The sequence below is a fragment of the Eptatretus burgeri genome, chromosome 4 (genome assembly GCF_056783735.1).
Source record: "Eptatretus burgeri isolate ZD-2024b chromosome 4, Ebu_testis_v1, whole genome shotgun sequence".
Lineage (NCBI taxonomy): Eukaryota > Metazoa > Chordata > Myxini > Myxiniformes > Myxinidae > Eptatretus > Eptatretus burgeri.
In genome coordinates, this window is record NC_140964.1 from 19,605,452 (window position 1) to 19,626,163 (window position 20,712).

At 43.6% G+C, this 20,712-nt stretch overlaps 1 protein-coding gene across 6 annotated transcripts in view; it reads right to left on the bottom strand.

Moving 5' to 3' along the window:
* ZNF236 (zinc finger protein 236) overlaps positions 1 to 20,712 on the bottom strand; it is a 229,328-nt gene that overhangs the window by 125,249 nt on the left and 83,367 nt on the right. For all 6 annotated transcript variants that reach the window (XM_085877114.1, XM_085877115.1, XM_085877113.1 and 3 more), the window contains 4 exons: positions 17,051 to 17,149; positions 10,918 to 11,042; positions 10,572 to 10,660; positions 10,308 to 10,459 (listed from right to left, as the gene is read on the bottom strand). In XM_085877114.1, the coding sequence (XP_085733240.1) occupies positions 10,308 to 10,459; positions 10,572 to 10,660; positions 10,918 to 11,042; positions 17,051 to 17,149 (465 nt within the window). The remainder of the gene's footprint in view (positions 1 to 10,307; positions 10,460 to 10,571; positions 10,661 to 10,917; positions 11,043 to 17,050; positions 17,150 to 20,712) is intronic.

The window sequence follows — 20,712 nt, forward strand, 5'->3', positions numbered from 1 at the left end:
AGCAGGTGTAGGAGTCTATTTGTCAAAACGCGAAAAAGGCCGCCATTTTGGAAAAAATGGCCGCCGGCGGACATTTTTGGGAGGAAAATTCTAAAAATCGGCGATATTGGAAAAGATATTGGAGTGGGGTTTTTATCCATATTGGAAAGCTACGACGGGTAGCCAACTTTACTAGCGCAAAAAAGTTGCAATATGAAACACCCTACGAACCATGTCATGGACCATGACATATTGTTAACTACAACACTTAGACTGATTCAAATAAATACAATCCACAAATTTACATTACAGACACGCAAGTGACATGTTTACTTCTCAGCAACTTTGCTAGGATGTTCTTGATACGTCACAAATTATCTATCGACATTTCCATGATGACATATCTGTTACGAGTTATACCGAACGACCAACTACAATATGATGACAGCACCACACATACATGTACACACACAGGACGACAACCGAAGTCAGTTTCCATCTCAGACGAATAACTTTATTTTCCCAATTTTTTTCTTTCCTTCCGGCACCTGCAGGGAATCTATACATTTTGAAATCCTTCTCTGATCGATTGGTGCATCCAATGGTACAGCAGCCTGTCATTTTAAAAAAGAATGATGAACTATCGTGTGCTCATTCAATGAACGATCCATGGAAACAAAATGGCACCCATGACCCATGTGTCCAGAAATTTCCAGGATGTGCCATGTTGCAACTTTCATACAGGGACTAGTTTCGGCAAGGGAAAGTTCCAGATGATTGATGGAGTTGGCTGTGTATTCCACTGACCTCAAGACGAGCTGCATGAGCTGTCACGGATGAATGTGGAAGTCAATGCGCCGCCATCTTGAGACCCCCAAAATGAGTGACTGCATGCATTGTTTGTTCCGAGCATGGCGTGTATCTGATATAAAATCGACCGCCCCGAGCCTGCTGAGAAATTTTACACAATATTATTTAAGATCAAAGTGTTTGTGAATGGCTGTTGTTACAAGAAAATAGTATGCCTTATTTGAATCATGTAATCTTTCCCTTCTTTTCTGACCCCCATTATTCTGTTTGCTCTCCACTTGTCACTTGTTCCCTGCAATAACTAGAGGGGGAGCACTCGGTAGAGTGCAAAACCTCTGCCGTCAATACTGCTGGGTCATTTAAATGCACCTGATATCCTATTCATTTGAGGTCAAAACGGATCAGACTCGACTGAACCACGATTTAATAAACTAAACTAGATCGACGCGCATGTAGAAATGCCCAAAAAAAAAAATCGAAATTTTTTTGAAAAAAAAAAAAGGTGCAAAATTTCTTTTTTTTTTCTCTAACAAATTTTTTATTGGGGTTGGAAATCACTTAAAACATGTAGCAATGCAAAAAGAAAAACTAAAATATTTTTCAAAAAAAATCGAAATTTTTTTGAAAAAAGTTGCAAAATTGTTGTTTTTTTACTCTAACAAATTAATTTTTTGGGGGGTTGGAAATCACTTAAAACATGTAGAAATGCAAAAACAAAAATTCAAATATTTTTTCGAAATGGCCGCCATAGCGGCCATATTGGACTTTGGACCAAGTCCAAAATCTAATGGCATGATCCTTGGACCATCCCTAATCCCCCCACCAAGTTTCGTCGAAATCCGTCAAGGAGTTTTTCCGTAATACTGTTCACAAACAAACAAACAAACAAACAGACAGGGGTGAAAACAGTAACCTCCGTCCATCTTCGATGGCGGAGGTTAATAATAATCATCAAAATAATTTTCATTGGCTTATCACCTTTCATCAAAACGAAATTGTAAAGACAAAAATAAGAAACTTAGAGGTACCAGTACTGTATTGATGTGTCAGTTTTGCAGCTCCTATCGTTGAAAATGGTACCACATTAATCACCAAGAACCCAAACAGTGCAAGGTCAAAAACAATTTCATCATTCGCATCGATATCGATAAATACCCAGACAAACCATGCATACGCAATTTGTAGACGAGTACGCAATATGTAGACGTCCACGAAGTGCTTTTCTTTCCAGGGCTTAAGCATAGTCATATGTTTTTAATAGATTCATCAGGAACTTGGATGCAAGAGGAGGCCATTTGGCCCATCAAACCTGTGTTGCATCAGTACCCATTAATTCAATCTTACAGTTTACAAACTGAAATTCACTGGTGGTATGGATGTGGCAGTGCAGTGGGGATGAGAACAGTGGGGCAATCACATAAATCATCAGGGTGTTTTATCTTATAATAATATAAAACACAGTGTGTATTTGTGTATTTGTCTGTCCCCTTCATGAGGAAGATTTGAATGGGGTTATAAAGGCCAATCTTTTAACACTACGATGTGTTCACGACGGTCTAGTTTTCAGGATAAAACTCGAAAAACATTTTACGTAAAAGAGTAGTTACGTCTCTTCTATTGGAATTGTAAACATGGATTTGCAAACCGAGCCTCAAGGGCGGTGTTCAGAAGAGTTTTAATTTTTTTTTTAATTTTTAAATAACAATGTTTACAAGGATCAGGGAGGTGAAATTCGCTGCACATGATGTACAATGTGCACAGAGTAAAACGAGTGTTCATTTACGTCTGGAGGTTGTCTCATAAATGAAAAAGATTTAAGCACACCTGACACTAGGCTGAGGCTTCGGACTTTGGCATGCTCACGAGGTCCAAGAAGATAAAGAAAATAGGGTCACATTTGTACATGTAGTGTATTAAAATGACGCTTCTTGCTATGAAACATAATATCTTGCAGTTTAATAAAATAATTCCAAGCCGTCATTTTTGAGGGGCTTTTGTACTCGTCTATTGTAAGATCCAATGTCTGTAACATTTTGCATCGTCTCCCAAAAAGTGGTCGCACAAAGTTGAAAATGGTACCATATTAATCAACTAGGACCTGGCCAGTGCAGGGTGAAGAAGAATTTGATTTGTACAAAGACATTTTTATTATTCACATCAATAAATGCTCAGACAAAGCAAGCGTGACCTACACTTTGCGTGGGTGCTCTTCTCATTTTGTATTCCAATAACATTTCACAATTTTAAGCAATTATTCCCCAAATATTATTTTTTATTAGTGCCTCCATGACGAAAAAAAAATGGAATATATATCAGTGAAAATACTTATTTACCGTTTCCCCCTTTTTTAGAATCCCAAAATGTAAAAAAAAAAAAACATTACAAAGCTACAAATTAGAAACTTCATAGAACACCATACCCCATTCGGTGTTCAAGTGCACAATTCAATTGAAATAAAATAAATATTGTGAAGGCCGAATAAAAAATGAATTCCGGAAGTTTACAGCTGTTGACGCAGTGGCTATTACACCACCTTATGGAACAAGTGACATTAGTTATTTGAGCCGGTTGTTTGTGTGGCGTATTGCCATATGCGTGCAAAGCACAATGCGTAGAGCGTTGTGGGGGCGTGGAGGAGTTGTGATGGTAGTCACGTGTCTGCAATGCATATAGCTGTTCGCGCCCGCTCGGGACTTGTAGCACCAGTTGCATCAGTAGCGGCATGTGGTATCATAAGCAGTGTCTTGTAGGTCGTGTGCCTGTAGAGTGCATCGAGTGCATATTAAAGCAGAGTTTCAGGCATCCTACGCCTACCCTCTCGCTCGAGAAAATAAAGCGGAGTTGTGTTACCCTCCGGCTCGTGTCTGCCTGTTCGCACCTCTGCCACTACACTACAGTTTGCGTCCTTTCTGACATTCTGAAAAATAGCACCGCAAAGCGGGCGTAACCCCTCAGCCACTTGACGCAAACCAATTTCAAAATGGTGGCCATATTGATAATCACAGCACGCCCATTTTCGAAAGGAACCTTCCTCTACTCAACCCCAACACACCCAGCAAAAATGGATTTAATTGGACAAGGCGTTCTCCTCAAAATTGACGGAAACCAATTTCAAGATGGCTGCCATGGCGGCCACAGTGAAAATCGCAGCACGCCCATTTTCGAAAGGAACCTTCCTCTACTCAACCCCATTATACCTCGCCAGAATAAAATCAATGTGTGAAACCGTTCTCAAGTTGTTGTCCGGAAACCAAATTCAAGATGGCTGCTCTCGCCGCCATATTGGATATCGGATTGCGTTGAATATCGAAAGGAACCTTCCTCTAAACACCCCCCATTATATCAAACAAAAATAAAATCAATAAGTCAAGCTGTTCTCAAGTTATTGTCCGGAAACCAAATTCAAGATGGCTGCCCTAGCCGCCATATTGGATATCGGATTGTGCTGTGTATCGAAAGGAACCTTCCCCTAACCACTCCCATTATACCCCCATGAAAATAAAATCAATCTGTCAAGCCGTTCTCAAGTTATTGTCCGGAAACCAAATTCAAGATGGCTACCCTCGCCGCCATCTTGGATATCACATCGCACTGATTATCGAAAGGAACCTTCCTCTACCCAGCCCCAACAGACACTGCAAAAAATGGATTTAATCGGACAAGGCGTTCTCCTCGAAATCGACGGAAACCAATTTCAAGATGGCTGTCCTGGAGGCCACAGTGAAAATCACAGCACGTCCATTTTCGAAAGGAACCTTCCTCTACTCAACCCCAACATACCCTGCAAAAATGGATTTAATCGGACAAGGCGTTCTCCTCGAAATTGACGGAAACCAAAAGTTGACAGACGCCCGGACGGACGCCCGCCGGACAACGCCTGTGACGACAATAACCCTTAGCCCAATTGGGCTGAGTGGTAAAAACAGGAAGTTTCCTGCTTGGAATGATTTTCAATTTTGTTTGACTGCGAGACAGAAAGAGTAAAAAAAAATTCACTCCTCTCTGTACATGTGCAATCGGATCAAATTCAGATCCAAAGTCCTGCAAAACTGCAGGCTCGTTTTCTGATTCATGCTCCAATTCGTTTTCATAATATAACATTCAAATGAAATCAAGTTGTTCCTTGATCATAAACTGACGTTTGTGGACGGGTAGACTGATGGACGGACGGACAGACAGACACAGAAGTGAACCTATTTTTTTTTTAGAGAAATATAATTGCGATGTAAATAAAGCATGAGCTTTTGCGCAACCTTAGCACAATTTCAAGACACTTGTTTCAATGGAGTAGCATCACAATATGACCGCAGCTTGGCTTCATAATGGCTCGTCTAACAAATGTAGAGCTTCTATCCAGTTAGGATAGAGATCAGTGGTATTCTCATCTGGGTTATTGTCCTGATTATGGTCGAATAATAAACCCACAAATTTCGTTTCTTTCACGCTTGTACATGCAACATGGAATAATACCATAAACCTACGTAGCATTACAATAATGAAAGAAAATGTCGTGGTAATGCACGAGTTTAGTTTAATCGCAAGGGTTGATATGAATGAGTCTTATTCCATATCCAGGGTGGTTAACCAGTCCTCACATATTTTGGGCTTCTGCTGACGTTCACCAAAAATATTGTTTCGAATTCTGGACCGCCTGGCGTGCGAACTGCCGCTTTCCACTAATAGTAGCAGCTCACCCACCGGACAGACAATTCAGTCGTGACCCTCCTGGAACTACCGCCAGGAACCAGTCACAGGTGGGGGTTTAACCTCACCACAGCCCAGTCCGCATTCTACCCGCGTGGGATAGGGTGAATCGCCGAATGTCGATATACCTAAGTACTTGCGCGGATAACCTACCGAGGGGCTGCACCGCAGGTCGGCCTGGGACACGAACCGCTTAGGCGGTCCGTTCCGTTCTAGTGATAACCGAGCGGTGTTATCGCCGACATCGACGGTTCCGATTCTCCTTAACGGGTGTTCAAAACCCACGACTCATTCCACGATGCAAGATGGCACTTTCAAAGGGGAAATAGGACACGACGAACGGGATACATTCAAACAAAGCACATTTATTTATACAGCACGTATGTACAGCCAAAACAGTCATGCAATATACAGAAAAAGCATGGAAACAAAAGCAATACCACCGAATATGCTTATAGTGTACAGTCACTTAAACAGGTTCTACTTACGGACACGGCGCCACATCATTCACACAGGACAAAAGAAATGACCCCCTCATATGCAAGGGGGTAGATGGGGTTCGTAAACCTTTATGGCCTTGGGCAGTGGATGACCAAATGGGCCAACGAGACCGACGCTGGTTACCTGCACCCTCGTGGTGCGACGGTCGGCGAGCTCTCTCCGGCACTCTCCTCTCGTGTGCGCAGGCTAGCGCGCCCAAGCTGGCAAAGCGGCGCCTCTCGTCCGTGTCCCAATAAAAGAAGAAGCCCGAGCTCACGAACTTGCTGCTCAAAGGAGAAGAACCACCATGAACTGAACTGAACACGACCTGCGAGCTCGACGAGCAGCCACCACGAACTGAACTGCACACGAGCTGCGCGAACCGCCAAGAGAAGAGAACTCGACCCTGACCACCAAGAGAGGAGAGAGAGCCCGCGTGCGGTCCGCCTTATATAGCGCGGGGCTCCGCCCTTTGCTCCTCTCAGTTTTTGGCTCCGCCTCCCTTCGAGAAGCTTCTCGAAAAGGGGCATGCCCTCACTCCGACCGCCTCACGCCCCGTGTCCACCAATCGCGAGCGAGCTCTACGCCGCTTCTCGTGCCAGCCTTGGCGGCGCAAAAACGGCGGGAAAACTCACGAGTCATCCAGTTCTTTTCACTGGGCCTTCGCTCGACGTTTTCGGACAGTTTTTGCAGTGGAAAGGGTCGTAGCGTGCTCTGTCGGGCCAAAATAACGATAGCGAAAGAAAAACGGCTATCTCAAAGGGATGCAGCCTGGTGAACATGAAGAATTCCCTTTAAACAATGGTGGGGACCTATCTGCACATAAACTTAGCGTCATAACTGAGCTGGGGACCTTCATGGTGTATTGCGAATTTCCACAGCCGTAACAATATATACTAATGGAAAAAAGTTATTGTGCACCCAAAAAAAAGTTGCATAGAATGATACTTCAAATGTACACAAGCAATCTATTGGTAAGCCAACATGTGCCTTGATTTGTTTCCCAGTTTTCCCATGAATGTCCTGAATTTGCATGTGCATACTGTGCACTGCACACACAAATTACCATGCACGTGTACTGAGTCATGTGACGGTGCTACACGTGGTACTGAGCAAATTGGAAAGCAGCACGATTCGGTGAACCATCTAAGCTGTGAAAAACATTTTTGTTGACATCTTAACGTCGTAAATGTAATGCCATGCTTTTCCAAAAATGAACGTTGAAGTGCTATTGGCATGCTTGAGACAATAATGCCACAAAAGTTGTGGCTAGTTGTTTTGGTATTCATTGAAACACCATACAGTCACTCTGGAGGTGTTATCAACAAACTGGCAACATCAGAGACTATCCGCGTTCCGGTTGAGCACATTGACGTCACATTGGCAGGTTAACCATATCCGGTTTGTGCACTTTAGGAATTGGTTCCAGACAACAGGTTTGACAGCTCGCAGCATTCCTGGCTTACGAACAATCCGTGCCAGAACTGTCAGGAATCGGTGACGTGAGAAAAAACATCTGACGACGACGACGACCAGCAGTATGTCAGATTTTGTTGCCACCGTCATAGACATACAACCGAGCTTTGTGTCGATATCTGATGTTCAGGAGACAAGATTGGGCTGCTATCCTCTTTACATTTAAGTCGAGGTCCCATCATGACAGTAGTGATAGCCATTGTCACGCTGACGCATATGTTATGCAACGTTCGTCGTTCGGCAGTGGAAGCGTGATCGTATGGGGAGGCATCACCACAAATCACAGAACCCAGTTGGAGGTCATTAATGGTAATTTGACAGGCCTTCATGTCACAAACATGGTCACCAACTTAATCACACAACAGAACATTCCCAAACTTCCCTGGCCAGCTGTTTCACCTGATCTTTCACCCATAGAACATGTGTGGGATAAAATGGAACGATGAATTGTGCAGTCTTCAAAACCAACCAGAGACGTTGGCCCAACTGCGGTCGGCCTTGGTACAGATCTGGAATGACATCTCTAAAGCCTTCTTCAACCGCCTTGTGTCCTCAATGAGGTGCCATTGCCAAGCATGTGTCAACGCAAATTGTGGTCACACCAGATACTGAGCTATTAACTGACTTTTGACCGCACCCCACTTCAAGCCGCATCTCCGGAGACATGTTTTGTTTCTGAAACACAAAATAGTGATATGACCAAACGATGTGATGTTTTTGTTTTCATTTCTCATTTCACATTGGTGTAAATGATGCAAAGGAACTTTTCTCTGCTCGTAAATAAGTGATTACTGATTTTTTTTTCATTTAATTTGCTCATATTTTTGCCAAAAGTAAAAACAGCATAATTTGCCCCCCCCCCCCAAAAGTCAATTTACAGTTGTAATTTGTCATTTTCTGCAACAAATCTGTCCATAATTGAATGCATCAAAATTCACGCTTCTCTTGAAACTGTTCAATCAGTGTTGTTCTCAAGTCAACCAAAGCAAGCTATGGCTTGATGTGTTCCGTGAAGGCGCCCACCCATTCATGGTCAGTCCAGTGCTGAAGCAGTCCAGCACACAGGCTTTTTTTGGCCCTATGTTGTGAATTAATTTGCTTGTAGTTTTAAAAGGGGATTCCCAATTAACAAATATAATGTGTTTGTGAGCAAAAAAGTTAGTTAGTCCAAAGAAAATACCCCCGAGCGGGAGTGCCGGTCATCTCTGCCAGAGGTAGACAGAAGCAAAATCAAATTAGGGGCATCTATAATTATCGAAAGGTGAATTTCAGGTCGAATTCGCTTTATTTCAGTGTCGATCAAGTCGTATCTCGGCCACAGAGTAGAGGAGCGCGATGACATCAGCGTGCACACGCAAAACCTTTACGTGACTCAACGACGCGTCTGTTCTCGCGCGTAGCGTCACGTGACGAGCCGTGACGCGGCAGACGAAATATTTTTTCTGCAATCATAAAACGTCGCTTTTCAAACGGAATTTTTACCGAGACCTGTAAAGCGTGTTCTAAAACCCTCAAAAATGTAAACATTAATCTCCCAGACCCCAACAGTAAGCATTCCCTCGAGGAGACAATTCTAGGCTTCATCCCGTGCCTGCCAGAATCCGCGGCATCTCGGCACCCACACCCACCCACCCAACGAATTCGATGCATTTCCCTCATTAAAGGTGAATTTCAGGTCGAATTTGCTTTATATCAGTGTCGATCAACCTTAAGCAGTGCGAAAGGTGGAAACATAATTGAATTTCGAAGTTAAAATCAGCATGGGAGACCGTGTTGAGGTCTCTGGTGCACCACGAGGAGGATAAAAACTATAAAATCGGAACGAGAGCAAATTTCAAAAAAATGGCTCGTGTTGTTCTAGATAATAGTCCATAGTATCTGAATCACTAATAACATTTGATCTCTCTTGATAAATGAGGGAGGAGATACGATTTGAAATGGACGATTTTCACAACTTTGACAGCCTCGTGACGTTGACCTCGACCTTGGACGACCTTGAAAGTTATATCATTGTGCATGTCTCATCGACCTCTATCCATTCCAGTATTGGTTATTTGTCTCCACTCGGTTTGATTGTGGACGGACGGACGGACAGACTTTGAGACTGGCTTTATTAGGTCATCTCTACTGAGATGGAGAGATGACCTAAAAAGGAAGGAAAGCAAAATTGCGGCTTTCCGTGGGTGATGCTATTATGGGGATTATTGTAGTTCTTACTTTTTTTTTTTCTTTCTTTCTTTCTTCGACCTCTCACATACATGATTTCAAGGCCAAAAAAAATAAAAACATGTTAAGAAATATAAAATTAACGAGATGATCAACAAAAGGAAAAGTTAACAGTGAAACTAAGTGTTCAAAGGTCGATCTGACAAATGAACAACAGGTATTGATTGACCAGGCAGGAAATGTGGGTGAACGATACTTATCCTCCTGGATGAATATGTGCGAGTCGAAGTCATTTCACGAAAAAAAAAAAAACAACAACAAACGATCGTGTAATTTTGAAAAAATAAGTAAAGATGTCGCAGGAAGAAGATAAAGAAACCAGAATAAATTGCTGAGCAGTCACTCACTCATCTCTGGATCAATGAGAGATCAGTGGACCAAAGTAGGTCTTGTCAAAAGTTACAAATTAGCTTCACAATAACGCTGGTTTAATGTCCGGAAAGAGAGCATTAGATATCTGTACTCTATATAAAGGAGGTTTATCTGTTTGTGTGTGCAAAGTAAACTCAAAACTATTTGACAGAGACACTCAAAAATCAAGGGCAGCTCAAAGCAGACAGGGCAGCTTTCAATTTCATGAAATCATTTTCTCATTTCCCAGAAATGTCTCCATATTAGTCAACAGGACTCACCAACATGGGTACGAAGATGACCTTTGAGTACTCCTGATGAGACAAAGTTACGGCCACACTGGTTGCACTTGTAAGGCTTCTCGCCTGTGTGCGAGCGGATGTGCTGCTTCAGGTGGCTCGATTTTTTAAAACACTTGTTGCAAAACCCACAGCTGGTAAAATAAAGGCAGAATAAAAAATTTTTTTAAGTCAGCACAAGCAAACCAAAAACAAACAACGAATTATGTTCTCAGCAATTGACAATCCCACGGCTATGATGCGCACCGGTAGGAGCGCCGTATCCCAGCATCTGCCACTGTGTGAAACTCATCCGCAGAAAGCTGCACCTCCACAGAGGCTGCATCTGGCAAAGACTGGGTTCGGGTCATACATGGCCAATAATTCAGTTGTAGTACTATTGATAATCAAAATGACATTAATTATTTTATCAATAGTAGTATTTTGAAAGTACAATCGATTAAAAAAAAAGAAAAGAAAAAAAAAAAAGAACGCACACCCCTGACATCAAAATCAAAATATTTACTGAAATAACGTGTTGGTCGAGCTTCAAAGCAACTCACACATTTTAAAAAACAAACAAACAAACAAACAAACATGCATTTGGCCTCACAGAGAGAATTCCAGCAGATGAAAAGCCAGCTGCTAAAGCCTGACTCTCCAGTGTGCTCGATGCCTGGAGTTGTTGCACAGCAGAGAACTGTCCCTGCTGGCCGTAGCTCTCAGTGATGGTAAATCCTGTAACACAAAAAAAATAAAAAAAAACGAAAATACTTGCACATCTTTCAGCAATTTCATGACTCAGTATAAACGACTATTTCTGGATGCAGCACAGGGCTGCGGGTTAGCATCATTGGCTGAGGGCACGGCTGTGCCGCTGATGCAGTACCCTCCATATGTTAGGGCAGGAATTTTTAATTTGTTCAGAGTGCCAGCAATAGCTCACCTACTCTGCGCAAAGGACACCGTGTGTTCTTTAACGTCCACCAAAAAATGCCGGCAGATGGGATGCCCAGTTTAACATCCATCCGTGGGACGGCACACACATTGATGAATCACCCTCCCTGTGAAACAGTTTATAGCTGCGCCTGGATTTTAATCCAGGCTGGACAGCTTAAAAGTGAGTGCGCGTATCTCTTGGGCATCCTACCAGCCCTCAGCACAAACAGAAAACCCATCAGAACCTTCAATTACATGGATATTGGAACAATAAAATGTCAGTGCATAATTCTGATGTGAACTCTCAATCCACACTAAATGCAGCCTCTTAACTTTTCCACAATGATGTAGAAAAAGTATGGTGAATTTTTTTTTGACGCCTTCAATAGTACCCAAGCATCATATTACCATCAAGCAAGTTATTTATTCTCACCACACAAGTGGTGGCCAAGGCAGAAGAGGAGTTCATGCTCGATGCAGAGTGATTCATAATCAGCATTGTTGTGGGAATTGGCAATGCTCTCTCATCTTCCTGAGTAGACTGGGGTCGTTTCTTCACAATTCAGTGTTGTAGCTTCACAGAGAGTATGCAGATTTATTCAGCTCGGCATTATGGAGAAGCTGGTGACAGACCTGCGTTTTGTTTCTGCATAACCACTGTGCTTCCACTTCCAGCTCGTCATGTCTATACCAAAACAGTACCTGGAGTAAACAGAGTTAGTTGGGAGCTGGCAGTCGTTATAGAAGCTGTTTCTTTGTGTGTGTCATATCATCATCATTATCATCACTTATTTTCAGTCCACTGCTGGACGAAAGCCTCAGCATGTTGATGCCATGTCACTCTGTTCCTTGCTTGGTTGTTCCAATTGACTCTTCCCCAATATTCGTCTATTTTATCCCTCCATCTTAGATGTGGCCTTCCCTGTTCCTGTTGTCATCCATAGGTCTCCATGTTGTTAATATTGTTGTCCACCTGTTATCTGACCTTCTGCAAATGTGTCCATGTACTGATGTCCAGATGTTTCATCACAATTTGCTCATTTGTTATGTAATATTGCAGAAGTATGTTCTGGAACATGTGGTTTCGTGTGGGGATCATGCAAAACTTCTCAAATTATATCGTTTATCTTACTTTTTAACAAATATCAAAACAGGTGAACAGCTATAAACGAGAGCGAAGTCAATGGCGTGCCATCGCAAATCCCCACACTTCCCACCTAAAGCAAGTTTGAAAGATGACAAAAAGTTCCACGAGGATTGATCGATCAAATATCAAATTTTGAGTTTTTAAAAAAAAAAAAAAACTTCTGTTGAGACCCCTCTGACCCCACCCCCCTGGGGCATGAACAGAGGATCAAATCCAAAAAATTGTTACATGTTTAATGTGTCTCCTAATGTTGATTGCATAAACAAAGTTTCACGAAAAAAAAATGTTTAACTGGAACAGCACTCTTCGATATCGAGACATCGACCGATATGCTTCTGACCACATTATTACATCACGAGCAGAGGTAACCGGCATTGCCCGGCAATGCCGGGTCCCTCCTTCCATCCCATCTCCTCCCTCATCTCACCCAAACCCCTTCCTCCTCCCATCCAACCCCCCTTCAGACTGCCACACCACCCTTCCCCTCCCTCCTCTTACAAAGGAATTTTCACAGGGTGTACATTAGTGTGTGTACATAATAAAAATTTTTTTAAAGAAGTTAAAAAAAATATATATATATATATATATATATATATATATATATATATATATATATATATATATATATATATATATATATATATATATATATATCAGGAATTTCCCGAGCTGCCTCGCGGCGAATTAATTACGAATGCAGGCATTTCATGACCGAGCAGATTTTCGTCACCTCTGTTTATTTACTTCACATAATATGTGAATTACATTTCCATCATTTTGTTTATAAGCCTTGAAAAGTGGGGTGAAAACCAAAAGGTTTTATATATTTATTAGAGATGTCACTATTTTCTTTACTCTGCATGGGTTGAATCAAAATGTACCTTTGTTTCCTCAAAACACGACCTTCATTTAATGATGGAAGACACATTGTTCAATCTTCATATGTGCAGCAGAGGCCTGTGCAGTCTGTTCCAAGGCAAGGCCTTTTTGAGCAGGCTGAAACAAATTACGATTAAGACCCCTGCGAGGGAGAGCGAGCCGACCAAGGATCAAGCCTGTTTTTGGTTTTAATTTAATAAGCCCGTTAATCATCTTAAAAAAGTGTTTTACTTTACCCAGACACCCAGTTTTCATTCGTGCACTCCCTTGACTTCCCGAGTATGCATGCAAAGTTTTGGGTCTCGAGGTTTCATGGTTTTGGAGTAATTGAGCAGAGACATATACTGACTAACACACACTCACATTTATTATTATTATAGATTGTACATACTTGGACCAAGTTTGATTTAAATCCCTTCAGCTGTTCTCACACATATTTTTACCTGACCTGACCTCTAACACCAAAATCTAATCAGTTTATCTTTGCATCATAATATACAAGGTCCGTCTAAAAAGTAACGGGACTGAGCCTGCTGTGTGCTCCACAAACACAACTTGAATGAACGGGTTACGTCACAGTATTTTGCAACATTACAGCAATATATATGATTGGTGATGGTTGACTGAGCTCATTGTGTGATTTTTTTTTACAGGTCGTGCTTTAAACGTTGTATTGTCTAGTCCGAGTCGTCATGCCATGAGTCGTGAGCAGAGAGCCAATCTGAAGTTTCTTGCCAAGCTTGGCAAAACACCTTCCTCATCCTTCGCAATGCTGCAGCAAGTCTACGGGGAAGAAACGATGTCACGTACACCTGCATTTGAATGGCACAAGAGGTTCAAAGAGGGACGGGAGGAGGTTGAAGACGATCCACTGTCTGGAAGACCTTCAACGAGCAGAACGGCGGACAACATCGAGCGTGTGAAGCAGATGGTGCGCACAGATCGTTGACTCATGGTGCGGATGATTGTTGAGGAACTTTCCATCAACAAGGACACTGTCTGGAGCATCATCATTGAAAATCTCGAAATGCGCAAGGTGTGCGCAAACATGGTCCCCAAGCTGTTGTCTGAGGACCAGAAATATCAGAGTCACTGTCTGTCAAGACATTATCGAGCGCCTCGAGGATGATCCAGGCCTGCTCTGGAGAGTCCTTATTGGTGATGAATCGTGGATATTCGAATACGATCCCAAGACCAAACGGCAGAGTCGTCAGTGGAAAAGTCCGGCATCACCAAGATCAAAGAAAGCAAGGATGTCAAAGTCAAAGGTCAAGGTGATGCTCATTGCGTTTTTTGACATCAAGGGCATTGTCCACTTCGAGTTTCCACCACAGGGTCAACCAGTGAATCAATACGTGCACAAGGAGATCCTCCGGCGCCCGAGATCAGTCCGGGACAAGAGGGATCTGTGGGAGAAGAACGCCTGGGTGCTCCACAATGACAACGCCCCTGCTCAGTGCCCTAAGCATCCAACAGTTTCTGGCGGAGAGGAAAGTGCCAACTCTGGAGCAACCCCCGTATTCACCAGACTTGCCCCCTTGTGATTTTTCCGATTCCCCAAGCTCAAGGGGATGATCATGGGGACCCGATTTCCTGATGTGGAGGCCATCAAATGGGCCGTGATGACGGAGCTCTGGATAATTCCAGAAGAAGCCTTCCAGGGGTGCATCGAAGTGTGGAAGAAGAGGATGGACAAGTGTGTGAGACTGGAGGGAAACTATTTTGAAGGGGACAATCTGTGATTTCAATATATTTTTTGGAATGAAATTTCTGTGAAGTCAGTCCCGTTACGTTTTAGACGGACCTCGTATACTTATACCAAGTTCAATCAAAATCCCATCACTGGTTCACAAGTTAGTGCAGTATGAGAATTTTTTACCCAACTGGACCTCTGACCTTTGACCTCTTATCTTTACATCATCATACATACTTGTACTAAGTTTGAATGAATTCAATTAAGCAGTTCTTAAGTTATCAGAGAAATGAAAACCTATCATGGACGGACACATGACCCAAAATTATTGTTACTATGGTTGTGGGGGTAGATGGAGGAATTTAATCGGGAATTTAGCATTGAATAGAGTAGTTTGGTCCGTGGACATGTTGGAGGCATCTCGATGTGATCAATTATTGAACCTGTGAGCTAAAGTGTTAAGTGTCATCGCACGACGGGATGGCTAAGGTTTTAGGGGGTGGCACCGTGTTAATTAGCTAGGGTTTAAGAATAAGCTTCCCCAGTATGTAATCACCCATCTGTGTTTTTCCCCTCTGTTTTTATCTTTCAAGATCGGCAATAAAGGTTGGGAACACGTCCTTAAAACCACTACAAGTGGGCAAAAAGCCCCGTCTTCAAAGGGTGACAAACAGGCGAAGTCACGCCCCCGAGGCTGATGATTGATGGGCATGACGTCAGAAGCTCGCCGAGCGGGCAGAAGCCCCGCCTTCTGGGGTTTCGTGCGAGCATGCCACACCCCGGAGGCGGAGGATATATAGGCGTGACCGAGAGGAGGGTTGGGTGGCACATTTTGGAGAGCCATGATCAAAGAGGAAGGGGGTTGCGAATTTCGCAGAGGAGAGAGCGGAGCGTGAGCGCACGCTGAGTAGGATGACATGACCCTTGTATTCGTGTTGAGGCGATTTGGCTCGTGTTGTGAAGGAAGTTACTGGCCTTTCGCTCTTGGTTGGGTCGGTGGGGATGATCGATGTATGAAGCAGCTTCACGTCTGAGTCTTGGTGTTGAGTGCCGCCCACGGAGTGCCTGGCTTACGTTTGTCCTGCTTCAAGAGAAGTGATGGCACCATTTGCGCGCGTCTGCACGTGCTGGTGGAAGTGCCTCCATTCCAAGTTCCACAAAGGCCAGCTCTGGGCCAAGCTAAGTCCATGAATAATGTAATAAGTACAGTACATTAATAATTGAAAAGAAAGGTTTTCTTTTTATTTTGTTTTCCCTTTCGCTGCATTTGAGACTCTGTGAAGAGGGGCCTCGACTTTAAGATTTATTCAGTTCATTATTATCATTACCTTTTGAATTATTGTCCTTTGTAAATATTCGATTATTTTCATTAAATGTGTTCCTTTTAAGAAGCTGTATCCGTGTATTTGTAGTGGGGTTCGAGTATAAACCCCCTGTACATTCCTTTCATTCCCCGTGCTCCAAAGCCCCTCCACCATTGTGCCCCATGCCCTTCGAGCACGTGTGATAATCTCCGAGGATCAACGTGTGATAAACTCCGAGGATCAACGTGTGATAAACTCCGAGGATCAACGTGTCCACCTCCTATTAATAAGGAACCCTTTGACCATCCGGGGACTGACGGTGTTAACCACCCGTCACCACAAATTTGGTCGGGGGGTTGCCTGGGCCGGTCACCCCCGCGACAACTTCATGCTTCCAACAACTTCCGGTCGAGGCATAAAAATGTGCCCATAATTGCATTTTTTGGGAGTTGACCTTTTGACCCTCCACGGTGGGGGGGGGGGCAAGGCTAAAAATGATGCTGCCTTTGCACATTCATGTCATGTGGTGATCATATCTCCCAACTTTGGTGAAATTCTGTACAACCATTGAGAAAGTATAACTGACGCTACAGACAGACAGACCACAATCTCCCCCCGTTTTTTTTTTTCTTCAAAAAGCGTGGGGATAATTAATGTTTCATAAAATGCATTCGTATTATGCAAATGAATTTGGAAAACATTGCAACAGAAACATGTCAAATTCAAATTTCCATTCCATCCATTGCAATTACATGTGGAACATTTATTTTATTTTATTTTTTACCCTGAGTAAGGGCCTGTTGATCATAGGGCTGGTGTGCAAACGACTCCATGCTGCTTGGCATTATGTGCTGCGCTGGGACGTACGTGTCCTGAGAGAGCCCTGGAAAAAGAAAAATGTAGTTTTTTTAAGTCACGATAAAGTTGAAATGATTTATAGAGAAATAATTTGCATTATGCTTTTCATGTATCCCCAAAAAACATCAGACTTTTGGAGCGACCAATTTGTACAACTGTGCAGTGCCATGAAAGAAATGTATGGAATGGGAGAGATATCATTTGAAATTGCAGAGTGCATTTTAAAGTGGGTACTTGATTGTTCAGTGTTTTTAGCAGAGACAATCAAATCGTTTTTGAAACCAAGGATACCAAATGGGATATTTGGAGGGATTGAGAGAACTATTAACGACACGGGACAAAGAGAGGGAAGGGAAGGGAGTGGGGGAGGGAGAGGAGAAGGGAGAGGAAGAGGCAGAGGGAATGGAGAGGGAAAGAAAGGGGGAAAGAGAGAGCGTGAGGGAACCAACAATTACTTGGAACTCTATGACAGACGGTGTTAAAAAACAAATAAACTTTCACAAGAAGGTTGCAAAATTTTGTTCCGACCAAAAAGCATTTGTCTCTGCAAATAAATGAGTACAGCTAAACAAAAAAAAAACCATGATATGGTGTAACTGCAGGGTCAAGTGGAGTGGGAGGAGTGAAGGTTTCTTCTGACAAGTTACGTTTGTCATGTTCGGTTATGTCGAAAATGAACAACAGATACAGTAAATTCTCATCAAGTTAAATTTGATCAGACAAAAAAGAAAAATATCTGTAAAATCAAATAAATTTATGTCCGGACATCATCTGTTTCATAGAATCCTTCCTCCCACAGAATGTCTCTGACTCCTCAGTATCTCTCCTCAGTGACCGTCTCCTCGGATTTGACAGGCCTGAACCCTGCCCTGGCGGCAGAGTTGCACTTTACATTAAAAAAAACTAAATTTCTCACTGCCATTGAACTGATATTACACCTCCCAAATGCCAGGAGTATCTTTGGCTGCAATTCACCCTCCGCTCCCACATCTTGTTTGTCTGTGTGTTGTTCTGTCCTCCAAACAGTGACAACTCCATCAACATCTTTCTCTCAGACAAAGTGGAACAACTTTTAACCACTCATCCCAACTCTCTCTTTCTCATACGTGAGGATTTCAATTGTCACCCTGCAAATTGGCCAAGTGTTGGGACCTCTCTCATCAACTATGGCACTTCAGCAAAGGACTCTGTGGGACTGACTTAATCTGTGAACTTTCCAACGCAGATTTTTCCCAATGGAATATTCTCCCTTCTGGACTCTGTTCCACAAAACCCACAAATGTAAGTGGTGAGATCATGGTATATGGTTACACATACTATTGGTCTGGTCGCTCTGGTGGTTACTATGCCCAAGAAGTTGCTGTAGCTGTGTCCAATGAGCTGATTCCAATGATAAATGAGGTAACACCGGTCAATGAGCGTATGAGACGAGGGATGTCCGTCCTTGGGTGTCGTTTCCCTGGTCTCTGTATATGCTCCGACTGAGGCAAGTGATCACCATGAAGGACGCATTCTATGGCACCCTCGAGTCTGTGGTTGATCAGTGCCCCAGGCGAGATACTCTTCCAGTCTCGGGGATTTTGATGCAGACTGAAACTGATAGGGATGGTTATGAGGCATGTGTTGGTCCCCATGGGTCTGGAACTGTGAAGCAGAATAGCACCAAGTTCCTCAACTTTGCAAGAAGTCATGGACTTAGGGTGGCTGGTTTATGGTTTCAGCGCCCACAAGCTCATTGCTGGACTTAGTATTCCAACGCTGGTGGTGTGGCAAAGGAGATTGACAATGTGCTCATTGATGGTCATTGTAGGATGATCCAGAACTGCGTGGGTCTACCGGAGTGCTGAATTCCTAAATACAGACTGCAGGCTTGCTGTAGCAACACTGAAGTTGCAGCTGAAATCCAGGAGAATGGTATTATCCCAGCCAAAGCTGGATGTTGGCAAGTTCAAGAATGAGAGGGTAGCTGAAAAGTTTGCGAACAGGCTGAGTGGAGAATTGGGGGGTCTGGGTGCTTTGGGGGATCCCGAAGAGTTGTGGAGTGCCTTCAAGACCACTATCCTTGATGTTGCTGGTGGAAGTCTTGGAACTCACCGAATGGCAAAGAAGTTAGTATCTCAAGGGGCACTGGATACCATTGACCAGTCGCAGGGCCAGGCTTTTAATGGCAGAGCTGAGCTGTACAGAGAGCTGAGGAACAACACCGTATGTGCGTTAAGGGTGGACAAGGAGGCCGATGTGCGAAGAATCTGAAAGGGGGTAGAACATCACCTGTGGTCAAGTGATTCTAATCCTGCTTACAGGGGAATTCGTGCATTATGTTCCTCCAATCGCATCCCTCCGTGCACTGCAGTGAGAGCGGAGGGTGGTGGGTTCTTGACAGAGGAGTCTGAAGTGAAGGCCCACTGGGCTGGTGACTTTGAGCGGTTGTACCAGGCTGATCCACCAACTGTCGAGTTGGATGTCAGGGTTGTTATTATCCCGAATGCTGACCCTACAATCAACTGTGATCCACCTTTGTTTGTGTAAACACAGGCTGCGGTGAACCGGTTGAAATGGGACAAAGCTCTTGGGATCTGTGGCATCCATGCTGAACTTCTCAAGTCTGGTGGAAATGCTGTACTCGTGTTATTGCATGCAGTTCTGTGCTCTGCCTGGAACACAGGCATCATCCCAACTGACTGGAAGAGGGACCTTGTTGTCTCTCTGGAAATGGAAGGGTGATCACCAAGACTGCAACAATTACTGAGGGGTGACGCTGCTCTTAGTGTTGGGCAAGGTCTTTGCTCGGATAATAATTGAGAGGGTTCGCTACCTTCTGCTTGAGCACCAGTGTCCAGAGCAGTCAGTCTTTACACCAAAGAGGTCAACGATCGACCATATCCTTGCTCTTCAGGTCCTCACCGAACGTAGACAAGAGTTTCAGCAAGAGCTGCTTGCAGTCCATGTTTATCTCTGCAAAGCCTTTGATTCAGTGAATTGGGATGCCCTTTGGAGGACTCTCGGTCTTTGTGGGGTGCCACTAAAACTAATCAATCTGATGTCGGAACTATACTCTTGCACTGAGAGGGCTGCCAGGTGTTGTGATACAATCTCTGACTTATTTCCAGTTGTTACTGGAGTTTGTCAAGGGTGTGTACTGGCCGCCACACTTTTCAACTCTTGTATGAACTGGATTCTGGGGAGGAAGTGGGAGAGATGAAGTTGCGGTGCATTGTTTGGGTATGTCAAGATCTCTGACCTTGATTTCGCAGATGATGCAGTCATCTTTGCGGAGACTCTGGATATCCTTTTGAGGGTCCTTGAGGCGCTGAATGAGGAGTCGAGGATACTGGGGTTACGGGTTTCCTCGGTCGAAACAAAGATCCAGGCTTTCCATGACATCTTGGATGCTGCTGTCTTGTCTGTACCCGTTTGTGGTGAGGATGTTGAGGTCACGGAGAGATTCGCTTACCTTGGCAGTGATATTAATGTCTCTGCTGGCTGTGAGTCAGAGGTCAATAGACGTCTGGGTCGGGCCTGGGGAGTCATTGGTTCACTGGATCATGGGGTGTGGCGCTGCTGGTATCTGTGCAGGACCACGAAAGT